Source organism: Ursus arctos, unplaced genomic scaffold (genome assembly GCF_023065955.2).
Source record: "Ursus arctos isolate Adak ecotype North America unplaced genomic scaffold, UrsArc2.0 scaffold_11, whole genome shotgun sequence".
Classification (NCBI taxonomy): Eukaryota; Metazoa; Chordata; class Mammalia; order Carnivora; family Ursidae; genus Ursus; species Ursus arctos.
In genome coordinates, this window is record NW_026622775.1 from 41,175,819 (window position 1) to 41,187,867 (window position 12,049).

The 12,049-nt window shown below is 40.8% G+C and overlaps 1 protein-coding gene and 1 non-coding gene across 18 annotated transcripts in view; both read left to right on the forward strand.

Annotated features, from left to right (window-relative positions):
• Window positions 1–10,946, forward strand: part of ARFIP1 (ADP ribosylation factor interacting protein 1) — a 114,149-nt gene extending 103,203 nt beyond the window's left edge. For all 17 annotated transcript variants that reach the window (XM_048212179.2, XM_026499495.4, XM_026499493.4 and 14 more), the window contains one exon: window positions 9,082–10,946. In XM_048212179.2, the coding sequence (XP_048068136.1) occupies window positions 9,082–9,237 (156 nt within the window). In that variant the 3' untranslated portion in view covers window positions 9,238–10,946. The remainder of the gene's footprint in view (window positions 1–9,081) is intronic.
• A 668-nt stretch (window positions 10,947–11,614) lies between these two features.
• TRNAR-CCU (transfer RNA arginine (anticodon CCU)) lies at window positions 11,615–11,687 on the forward strand. Its single transcript has one exon. It is a non-coding gene; the product is annotated as a tRNA-Arg (tRNA).
• The last annotated feature ends 362 nt before the right edge of the window (window positions 11,688–12,049 follow it).

The window sequence follows — 12,049 nt, forward strand, 5'->3', positions numbered from 1 at the left end:
TGAACTGTGCCCAGTCTCAAACGGAGTTCCTTGCTCAGCATTTCCATGTGTCTGCCTGGAAGCCATGCCACACCTGTCCCAGACTGAGGTCTTGATGGCCCGCTTTCCCTCCTCTGTACTCGGCCCTCTCACAGCCTTTGACATGTCAGCATATGGTAACTTCATGCTGTCAGTCGCTCAGGGCAAAAGTCTTGGCCTCTTTGCTCTTGCTCTCTCACGCCCCACAGCTCGGTCTGTGGCTGCACCTTTGCAGTCTGTTGAGAGGCCGCCTCTTCTCGTACCACCTCGTCCAGGCCACTGTCTCACTGGGTTAATGCTCTGGTATTCTAACTGCTCTCCCCACTTCTACCCTTGTGAGTTTATTAAAGTAAATCAGATGTTGTCATTTTTCTGCTCAGGATCTTCCCATGCTTTCTCATTTCACTCAGAAATGTAGCCACAGGCTCTGTGATGACACCTGAGCTCCTATGTCCTCTAGCCCCCCATTACCTGTCTGACCACATCTCCTACTAGACCCCTGCGACTCCCCCCCAGCCACACTGGCCTCCTTGTTGTTTCTCAAACACACCAAGCACAGCACCCACCTTGGGATCCTTCTGCTTGCTATTTCCTCCTTCCCGAATGTTGTTCTTCCAGCCTTATTAGAAAACTTAAAGTATCTTAAAGCTCATTCCCTCACTTCCTTTGGGTCTTTATTCACATGTCACCTCAGACCAAGTCTAACTTTCCTATTTACATTGCCACACCCTCTCCTATAAATGAATCTCATATTCCCCATTGCTGCTTAATTTTTCTGCATAACACATGCCATCATCTAACATACTGTATATTTTACTTACCTTGTTTCTCTTTCTTCTCTCACTAGAATATAAGCTTCTTGAGAGCAGAGTTGTCTTTTTGTTGACTGCTTGCATTGCAGCCTCTAGACTAGTGCCTGACACCAGCAGACCCTTGCTAATATTTATTGGATGAATGAATGAATGAAAGAAAGAAAGAAAGAAAGAAAGAAAGAAAGAAAGAAAGAAAGAAAGAAAGAAAGAAAGAAAGAAAGAAAAACATTTTTAGGTGTGGTATTTTTTTTCTCTGAATGCAAAGTGGGGATGACTGTCGTTCATTAGAACACTGTGAATAGTGCGGATCCTCAATGAAGTTACGATATAGACAGACTTTATTTCTCATAACCTTTCCCTTTTCTAATAATGTAAAAATGTTAAGTATATTCAAAAAGGTGTTTAACATTTGGGGTGCCTGAGTGGCTTAGTCATTAGGCATCTGCCTTTGGCTCAGGTCATGATCCCAGAGTCCTGGGATGAGTCCGCACTGGACTCCTTGCTCAGTGGGGAGTCTGCTTCTCCCCCTGCCTGCTCAGCAAACTGTTCCCCCTGGTTATTCACGCTCTGTCTCTGACAAATAAATAAATCTTAAAAAAAAGAAGAATGTTAAACATAGAGGCAAAATATGAAAAGTAACAACAACAAAAAATAGCAGTCACGTTTCCACCACCCAGGTTAAGAAACAAAACCATCAGTATTTTTGAAGCCTTCTCTGTGCTTTGCCTTACCTCATCCTCCCCCTTCTCCCTGCAGAACCCCTATTCTGAATTTTGTTTATTGTTCCTATTGGTTTTCTTTATAGTTTTGCCACATGTGAATGTATCGTTCGGTTAGGCATGTTTTTGAGCTTCATGTAAGTTTTCCTGCAGCGTGCTGTTCCGCTCTGATGTTCCTGTGGTTCCTCCATGTTGGGGCATGCGGCTCTAGTTCATTTATTCTCACTCCTATATAGTATCCCCATTGCATGAAGAGACTGCAGTTTATTTATCCATTCTCCTGTAAATACAAGTTGTGGGTTGTTTCCTTGTTTCTTAGTGGTAAAAACAGTGCTGTTATGATCATAATTGTACCTGTCTCATAAAACAGTGCGAGTTTCTCTAGAGTGTATTCTTAGGAGTCAGATTGCTGTCCAGTAGGGTATGTGCATCCTTCATTTTATGGAGTAATGCCAAATTGTTTTCAAGCGTAATTGTAACAAATTTACACAACAATCAACAGTGCACAAGAGTTTTAATTGTTCTACGTTTTCTCAGTGTCGAGGATGTAAAATGGCATCCCAGGGTAGCCAGGGCACAGGGATGCACAAGCAGCTGGCTCCAGGGGTCCCAAACAGACAGGTTCGGCCACCCACCCCCAACAGAGACAAGTGGTGGCGAAAGGAGAAAAGAATTCATTTCAGTGTGGCCAACACCAGGAGACAACATCTCAAAGCCTGTCTCCAAAGTACTGAAACTACTTCTGGGTTTATATAAGGAAAATGTAGGACAGAGGTGGATGGGTACGTGCAGGTGGACAGTAAAGGTCAAGTCAGTAGTTGTCTTGGGGTCAATCACGTGCGGTCTTGCTGGCTTACCGAAGTCCTTCTTGCTTGAGGGGATAGTTTCGGTTCCTATCACGGGATGCTTTGCCCGCAAGGTATTTTGCCTGAGTTAAGAGATAAGCTAGGAAGAACTTCATCAATTAGAGATTTTGAGGTTACAGTGGAGGTAGTTGAAGCCAGCTTTCATCAAGTTAGTTTTAATTTGCACTTTCCTGTTTTCTAATGAGACAGCATATCTTTTCAAATTTAATTGGCCATTCCTGTTTTCTCCTCTATGAAATACCCATCCGTGTTATTTGCTCTTTTTAATGGATTGCTTTTGTTTTGTCAGAGTTCTTCACATTTTCTAAATACATATCCTTTGTCAGTACATGTAGTGCAGATACGTTGCCTCAGTTTGTAACTTGTCTTTTCACTCTTTGGATGAATAGAAACTCTAAATTTTAATGAATTTAATTTCTTTTCCCTTGTGGGATTTTATCTTTGAAAAGTTGTTTCCTATCTGATGTGGTTTTGAAATATAGGTGAGGTTCGGTGGGGTGGAGTCTGGAGCCAACGACCAAGAAAGAATTCATGAGACAGCTTTGGTGCAAAATGGTGGTTTTATTAAAGCACAGGGACAGAACCCACGGGCAGAAAGAGGTGCTGCACGGGGAGTCTTGAGGAGTGGTGATTACATACATATACTGGATTTGGGGGAAGTTAGGGAAAGGGAGCTTTCAAAAGAACTTTCATATGCTAAAGAGGACCAACCTACAAGATACCAGAGGCCTTGCCATTGTCAAGGTTGCCTTTAGCTCTAGCATGGTATTAACGTTAAGATAGTTGGGAGATTTCCTGGAAGAATGTCACACCTGTCCCATCCTGGAGTGGAGGGGTGGGGTGGGGAGAGCTTGCAGGGTTTCGGCTTATGCTTTGTCTTCAACTAGCCTTCCGCTCCCTCATCATTTCTAAGGTCATCTGGGAACTTTTCCACCTTTTGTCAAAACATACTGCTCTTGGACCCTCCTTTGACCAATCCCTGACAGCCTGGTCTCCAGAAGCTCTGAAACTCAGTCACGCAGGCACAGGTGGCTTAGAAGAGCTCAGTTTCAGAAAACATTTTTATGTAAATAGGAATCAAATGAGAGCGAACCTGCAGTGTTTTATTTTACTTATTTTTCAATAGTTATAATTTTAAGTCACCAGTGTCTTACAAGAAGAAGATTTTGGGGGGCACCTGGCTGGCTCAGAAGAGCATAGGACTCTTGATCTCAGGGTTGTGAGTTTGAGCCCCACATTGGCTGTAGAGGTTACTTAGATAAATAAAACTTAAAAAAAAAAAGAGAGAAAAGAGAAAGAGATTTGGTCCTGAAATCAAACTCCACTCATGTAAGGTGAACCCTGGTTATAACCTTAATTAGAATAATCTGAGCTTTTCCTAGTAGATACTTACACAGAGTGTCAGTGTATCATTTTAAAGCTTGTTTTAAAAGTGACTGCAATGTAAAACTTTTCTGTCTGGACATAGAGAAATGTCAATATAAATTAGTAGAATTAGTAGAAGTCTCTATTAATGTTTTAAACAAATTTTGTATGTAATACTATTAATTTGAGTGGTGCTGACCGATGAATAATTTGGAAGAAGTGCCTCTGTGGTGCTTGAAAAATGTGTTTATTTTAGAAGCAGAGAATCGTGGGCTGATAAATCGACCCTTAAAAGTTCTTAGTTGGGGGGCGCCTGGGTGCCACAGCGGTTGGGCGTCTGCCTTCGGCTCAGGGCGTGATCCCGGCGTTATGGGATCGAGCCCCACATCAGGGTCTTCCGCTATGAGCCTGCTTCTCCCTCTCCCACTCCCCCTGCTTGTGTTCCCTCTCTCGCTGGCTGTCTCTCTCTCTGTCGAATAAATAAATAAAATCTTTAAAAAAAAAAAAAAAGTTCTTAGTTGGGGTGCCTGGCTGGCCCAGTTGGAGCAGGTGACTGACTCTTGATCTCAGGGTTTTAAGTTGGAGCTTCACGTTGGGTGTGTAGAGAGTACTTAAAAATAAAATCTTTAAAAAAAAAAAAAAAGGTTCTTCTGAGGTGATCTGTCGAGCAGAGGAATTCTTTCTGCAGCATCCCAGGTGGTTTTCTGCCCTTGGATTGAAGGCCCCCCATGTCAAGGCAGTCAGTGTTGATAAGCCAACTCTGCCCCTGCATCTTTGCAACAAAATTTATTTGCTTACCACACACCTTTTTTTTTTCATTGTGCTAAGGTAAACTTCACATCAGTTTCTGCCTTTGGAAAGGAGAAAACTCTGTCGTTCTTCTTTTACATTCATAGCACTTTTCGAACACTCCTGACACCAGATGTGTGGGTTTTTTCCCCACACCAACTGATTCTCAATCTCGGACACCAGCTAGGTACTCTACAGTTCAATTCAGTTCTGACGCTGCCCCCACCCTCTCCACCTTCTGACACCAATAGCAAGTCAGGTTGCCACCTGTGCTTCTGACCATACATGGAAGGTTTCCACAACCCCCTCCTCAACTGGGATTGTATGCTAGAGTGTCTCACAGAGCTCAAGAAACCGTTTACTTACCAGGTTACCCACTTATTACAGGGGCTACTGAAGGCTACAAATGAATAGCCAGTTGAAGAAGTGCATAGGGGTCAAGGTCTGTAAAGGTCCTGCGCACAAGAGCCTCTGTCCCCATGGATTTAGGGGTGCACCACTTTCCTAGCCTGTGGATACATTCACCAACCCAGAAACTCTCCAGATCTTGCACTTCAGAGATTTTTATGGAGGCTTCATTACATAGGCATCATTGATGAAATTATAATTGGTGAATTATTCAACCTGTAGCCACTGTCTCCTCCCCAGAAGTTGGCAGGCGGAGCTGAAATTCCCACCCTCTAATCACAGTTTAGTTCCCCTGACAACCAGCTCTTACCACTGGTTTTCTAGGAGCTTCCCCAAAATCTCACTAACATAAAGTCAGGTGTGGTTGAAAAGGGCTTTTTATGAACAAAAGTAGTTCCTTGCACCATTATAGCCCTGGGGCTATTTCAGGAACAGGATGAGATACTAAATATTACAACAAAGGTGCTCCCCCTCACGCTTATCACTTAGGAAATAACAAGGGGTTTAGGTGCTTTGTGCCGGAAATAAGGACGAAGACCAGTTATGTATTTGTTATTCTAAGTCACATTATCACAGTCTTCTTACAAGTTTCAAATCAGTTTCTAAATAAATGAAATTTTATTTTACCAAGAAAAGTCCATGTGGTTTGACTGTCCAGTTGGTACTTAGATTCTACTGAAATTGAGTGAGTACTTACCCTGTGTCAGAACGCGTGCTAGGTAGTATCTCATTTCACTTAACCCTTACAATGACACCACATATGCAGTTTGGTAATGGCGTCCCTGGTAAACGGATAAAGACCTTGGCCCGTGAAGTTAGAAGCAACCTGGACCTGATGTCGCAAAGAGAACTGGGAAGAGGTACAGTTAAGATTGGCATGCATGCCTCCTGACTCCGAAGCTTTTTCTGGCAGTTGCTGTAAAGGAACAGTACTAATCATGGGGCTGTTTTACTGATGACCTAAGTGAGTAACAAACACAAATTTGGGGAGGCTGGGACTAGCATCAAACCATGCCTAGAGCAATCGTCGGGTCTTCCTGGAACGTTGGAAGTAGGTCTTCAAAGATACTATATTACATTTACTCCAAAACCGCGGTTAGATCTTGGGACTAGTTCGTAGCATATATGCCTCTCTGGTTTGAACCTCTGTTCCCTCCCTGCTTTCTCTCTCCATTCTCTCATCTCACAACCACCCCTGACTCCTCACCTCCCCAAGTATTTTCTTCAGTTCCTTTGCTTATCACCCAGCTTAGCCTTTCCTCTTTCCAAGCCCCCTTTTGATTTTCCTCCTTTTCACTGTGCTTTCTAAAACCCTTATTCATTGCTAGGAAAGTGCATTCTTAACCTTTTTCCTAGACGTACCACTTACCTTTTGTTGCATAACAAAGTACCCTAAACTTGGTGGCCTAGAACAGTAATGATTTATTATTTACCGCAATCGTGTGGGTTGGGTAGATGGGTTCTTCTGGTTTCACTTTCAGCTGGAAGGCCTTCTGAGCCCTGGGCATAGCTGGGATGAAGGCTCTCTCTCCCTGTGGGCTTCTCGGAGGAAGGCTAGACTGCGTGTCTTCAAAGGGTGGCGGCAGTAGTCCAAAAGGGCAAGCTGTTGCTTATCAGGCCTCCTTTTCTAATATTACATGGCCAAGCTCATTACAGAAGACTCCCCAGGGGTGTAGATAATACTGAGAAGAGTGATTCTTTGGGGCCATTATCGTAGCAGTCCAGTATAATCAAATACTTTGCTCACTTCCTAAATTGCTTTTTAGAAACCTGCTTTCCCTGTGATTATCCTGTTTCCTTAATAATTGCTCTTAGGTTGAAGCTCATCATCCTGTGAAATAGCCCCCATATCTCAGAAGCAGAGCACAGGGGAGTTAGAGTTCTCCTGTCCCAATGTTCTCCTACAACCTTTCTTGAAAAAATCCTATTCTCCCCCCACAAGTGCCCCCCCCTTTTTTTAAAGTTAACCCAATGTACTTTTGCTACCCATTTATCATACTAATTTTCTGCTGCCGTGTGCCTTATATTCTTACATCCCCTTGTACAGAGCCCGATACGTGGTAGTAAGTGTTCGTGGTTCTTGCACCTGCTACCAAAGGTTTTCATTAGAAAGCTTGTAGGCCTTAAATGTCTGACAAGGTAAATTCAAGATATACCCCTTTTAGTTCACACAGACATTTTTTAGTTTTCATTGTTTCATGCTATGTGGTCCTGTTAAACTATATCCCTGCTAGATTTTTTTTTTCTCTTTATCAGAAGAAGAGAAAAAATTTCTTTTGTTTTAAACAACTTTGAGGTAAATCAGCAATGCCAGATGCCCTAAAGGTCTGAGAGTGAGCCTGACCTCTTCTCAAGGCTTGGGATATTCATTTCCTGGGATGTCAGTGCCTACTGTTGCCACCCCCCAAGGACAGAAGCTCAGGAGGGAAGGGGTTTGTTTCTATTCTCCTAAGAACAGTGTGTGGCACATAGGAGGTATTTAATTAATACTAGTTGAATGAATAAATGACTGGAATAAAAAATATCTAAGATATTTTGAGGAAACAGCATTACTGAAAGTGCGCAGTGCAATTGCTTTGTGTTTTTAAATATTATGTATACACCTAGAAAAATTCTCAAAGGAAACACAATAAAACGTTAATAATTGTGATTTTCAGGCGGCAGGGGAGGGGATAGCTCCGAGAAGTACGGATCGGGAGGTTTTACTTTATAATCTGGGGCGTGTGTTATTTTTATTATATTTTAAATTTTAAAGACTTTACAAATAAAAAATACCCAGTATAAACATTTGTGTTGTTTCCTTTGGAGACTCTCTGTGTGTGTTCGCGTGTCAAAATAAAATGAATGTAAATGTCATACCATATAAAATGCCATGTCCTGTTTTTCCCTGAGCATTATATATCAGATGTTTTTACGTAACTAAAAATTATTAATGCTCAATTTTAATAAGTACTGTATTAGATGGATAAGCCAGTATATTTTATACTTTATCATTGAACTTCTGCAGTTATAAATGAGAGCTCAGGAAACAGTTTTATTCGTAAATCTTTATAATGCTTTGCTGATTTCTTAAGATTTACAGAAGTAGTGTTACTTGGTTAAAACATACTCTTGTTATCATTAGAAGTACTAAGTACTTGAAAATAACCAAGTCATTTGAACTTTAAGTAAATTGACTTTCTGAGCAACACTTGCTGCCACTAGGCTTGATTCTTTGCAGAAAACCGCAGTATTTCAAAATATCTGACCTACTCTGTTTTACATAAAGTTTAGCCTTGGGGCGCCTGGGTGGCTCAGTCATTAAGCATCTGCCTTCAGCTCAGGACCTGATCCCAGGGTCGTGGGATCGAGCCCTACATTGGGCTCCCTGCCTCACTGGGAGACTGCTTTTTCCTCTTCCACTCCCCCTGCTTGTGTTCCCTCTGCTGGCTGTCTCTCTCCCTGTCAAATAAATAAATAAGATCTTTAAAAAAACAAAAAACAAACAAAAAATAAATAAAATTTAGCCTTAATGATATCCGTATTTGGTATATAGCATATACTGTATAGTAAAGATTTATATATAGTTTTCCTTCCTCAGTATGTGATGTTGAATATATTTAGTTTGAGGGGGGATTTAGTAATATTTTTAATTAATGCCCTCAGTAGTGTTTGAATATGGTTAACAGAATATACAGCTTCTTAAACTGACCTATTCCCTTTAAAGAAACGAAAAAGTCGTCAAAGGCTCAGTGACCCTGCAAAGCGACGTACAGTTGGTGTGTGTGTGTATGAAATACTTGGTCGTTATTAAAACAGCTTTTCCTGATGAGAGATACTTTTTTTTTAAGATTTTATTAATTTACTTGACAGAGAGAGAGCACAAGTAGGCAGGGCAGCAGGCAGAGGGAGAGAGAGAACAAGCTCCCCGCTGAGCAGGAAGCCGGTGTGGGGCTTGATCCCAGGACGCTGAGATCATGGCCCGAGCTGAAGGCAGCCGCTTACCAGACTGAGCCACCCAGGCGCCCCAAGAGATACATTATTTAATGAGGACATGTGATAAGTCACCGTATATTTCCTTGCCACTGGTGTTAACACTTGGTCTTGTGACTGCCCTGTTCACAGGTGAAAGTGCTGCACAATCAGCTGGTCCTTTTCCACAATGCGATTGCCGCTTACTTTGCGGGGAATCAGAAGCAGCTTGAACAGACACTTAAACAGTTCCATATCAAATTGAAAACCCCTGGAGTGGATGCCCCATCTTGGCTCGAAGAACAGTAAAGTCATGCCCGGAAAAAGAAAGAAAAGTCATGTTGTTATATTTCTAAACAAACCTAATAAGAATTAAGCAGAGTTGTTAAGATTAGGGAAGTGGTGACCACAACCATTGTAGTGATTCTTGCACAAACAGCTTTAATTTTTCCCTTTTTCATACTTTAACAACTGAACTGTTAAATTTGATGGGAAGGTGGGTGATTTTAATGTAAAGATAATTTCTATAATCTGAACACAGTAATTTTCCTTTTTGAGAAATCCTTTTTTGTATTGTGAGGGTTGATGGCTATTTCTGTAGTTTGAAAACATCTAATATAGATTTGCACTGACCAGATAAAAATTCAAGGTTTTTGGTCCTGGAAATGAGGGCCAGTTGTAACTTTTCCAAAGGGAGGTTTACATGATTTGTATCAACATCAGATATTTTATATATGAATATATTAAACGTCTTTAAGAGATTCATTTTCATGTATTGTCTTAAAGAAAAAAACTATTTTGCAGAGTAAAATTATATGGTATTCCTGCAGCATCCACACACAGAGGTGGCAGCTCTAATGAATGACTGATTGGCTTGTGGAGTTGTGGCAAATACCTTTTTAAAAATGGTTCTGTGCTATTGTAATTTTGTTAAAACTTTTTTTTTTTTAAGACGCAGGAATCACACTGTCATTTCTGTGAGGCTTTTGAGTTTAAGAGTTTGCATCACCCAAAGTCATTGGGCAGTTATGTTAGCAATGTCTTTTGATTCATAATGAAACCTGCTTAAGAGAATTTTTTTTGGCAGGTATACTTGGGAATAGAAACTCGTGATGGTTTCTAGAGTAGAAATCTGTGCTTAGAAAGCGAGTTTTTCGGTAAATTCCATTTTGACAGAAGTGAATTCCTAGACAGCTTTCATTGACTTCCATATGTAACAATACCGGCTAAGCCTTAAATCACTGATATGTGCCTTCTCAGATACAGTAATTCTCATTCAACCAATGTACATAATCCATAAAGAAACCCCTTTCAGATAATGTTTGGTGTGTCTGTTCCTTCCTTGGCAAGGAACACTGTGTATCAGTGTTGGGTTTCTTTGTATTCCTTAAACCGCATTTCAGGCTTATGGTAAAATCAACTTTTGCATTTGCTGTTTGGTTTTTCTTCATTCCTTTCATGGAATGAGAAGACGGAGGAATTTGTTTTCAGTTGAGTAATGGAAAGGTAATCTGGGACAGTGTGGTGGGAACAGGAAGAAAGGGATTGGAAAGGCCAGTACTGTTTCAGTTGCTCAGCACTGTTGGTTTCGTGCTGCGTGGTTGACCTGTCCGCTGTGTGGTTCTGTCAGTCATGTAAGCCTTTAAATAGAAGTTCTCTTGATTTTTGTCATAGGCATAAATTAATATGTCTTCATTTCTTTTGTGTTGAAATGAAGTCCTTTAAAAATTACTGTTATACATGAACTGTGTGGACTGTAAGATTTGCTATATATGTTCAAATGCCTTTTAGCTGGCTTTTTAATTAATATGCCTGTTTTCTGTGCTTACTATGTACAATGTAATGTGATTGTAAATCATAAACGTATTTTAAATCATTCCTTCCTGTATATTTGTACTCTGACAGAGCCTTATTTTATTCTTCCAGCAGAGTTACTACTTGTGATAGTTCCTGTACATTCCCCAGAATGTGCCTCTGGTGTGAATTTTGTATTCTTATTAAAAGTATTTGCTGCACTACCTTGTTTCTCTGGCTCTTCATAATTTAAGAAGCAACTCTCTGGAAATTCTGAAGACATATGATTTGTCTTTTCCTGACTTTAAGAAAAATAACCAAAAAATGGTGCTTCTGTGATTTAGAACTGCTTTTGCTCAGTAAGTTATTCTCCTTCCTCAGTTGGAGTCTCCTTGGGGAGCAGAACAGGTCCACTCTTAACCACGTTATCAGTAACAGTTTTAGTAGCTAAGGAATTAAACAGTTCCAGGGACTGATAATTTTTTAGAATAAACTAAAAATATCAGTGATACTGAGTAGTGGGTACATGTGCAAAAGAAAGAGTTAACGTGTTAGCCAGTGGTATATTTGCTTTGTTAGGAAAGTAATTTATATTCATTGTAGAAAAAAAATAGAAGATGATTTCAAAAAATTGAAGATAACTTTCCAAGTCAGTAAGTACTGCATGGAACCACCTAACTCCCCGGAAGTTAGATTTTAGTTACCAATTATTTATATTATAAGGTCTAGTTTGAATATCCTTTAACAGGCACACCTTCATCTCTGTGCTCTTACCTAGTTATTTCCTTAGGTTAGATTCTTAGAAATGAAAACGAGCCCTCAAAGTAGATATACACTTTTTAAGACTTGCTTAAGTAGTGCTGGTGGCTTTCAAGAAAGACTTTGCCAGGGTGCCTGGCTGGCTCAGTCGGGAGAGCCTGTGACTCCTGATCTCGGGGTCGTGAGTTCAAGCCCCACGTTGGGTGTGGAGCCTACTAAAAAGAAAAACAAGACTTTATTTGAACAAAAGTGGATTCAAATCAGGCAATGCCAAATTAAAAATGATTAGGACCCTCCACCAACAGGAGCTGGGGAGAGACTTTGAGAGAACTGGAAGCAAAGTGAGGAAATCGCTTGATCAGCTATAGCTTCAATGGTTGCCTATTTGGGAAGGACTTGTTGGCTGCTTGTGATTGGTTGTCCTTAGGTTTTGATTTAACCTTGAGGCATTTCAGACTTACATTGGTTTGTTTATGTAGGCTAACGTCTTTAAAGCCACCCCAATCTAATGGGCTCCTCGTTTAATTAATAACCCCAAAGCTTCCAAATCTTAGGGCCCAGGAAGGAC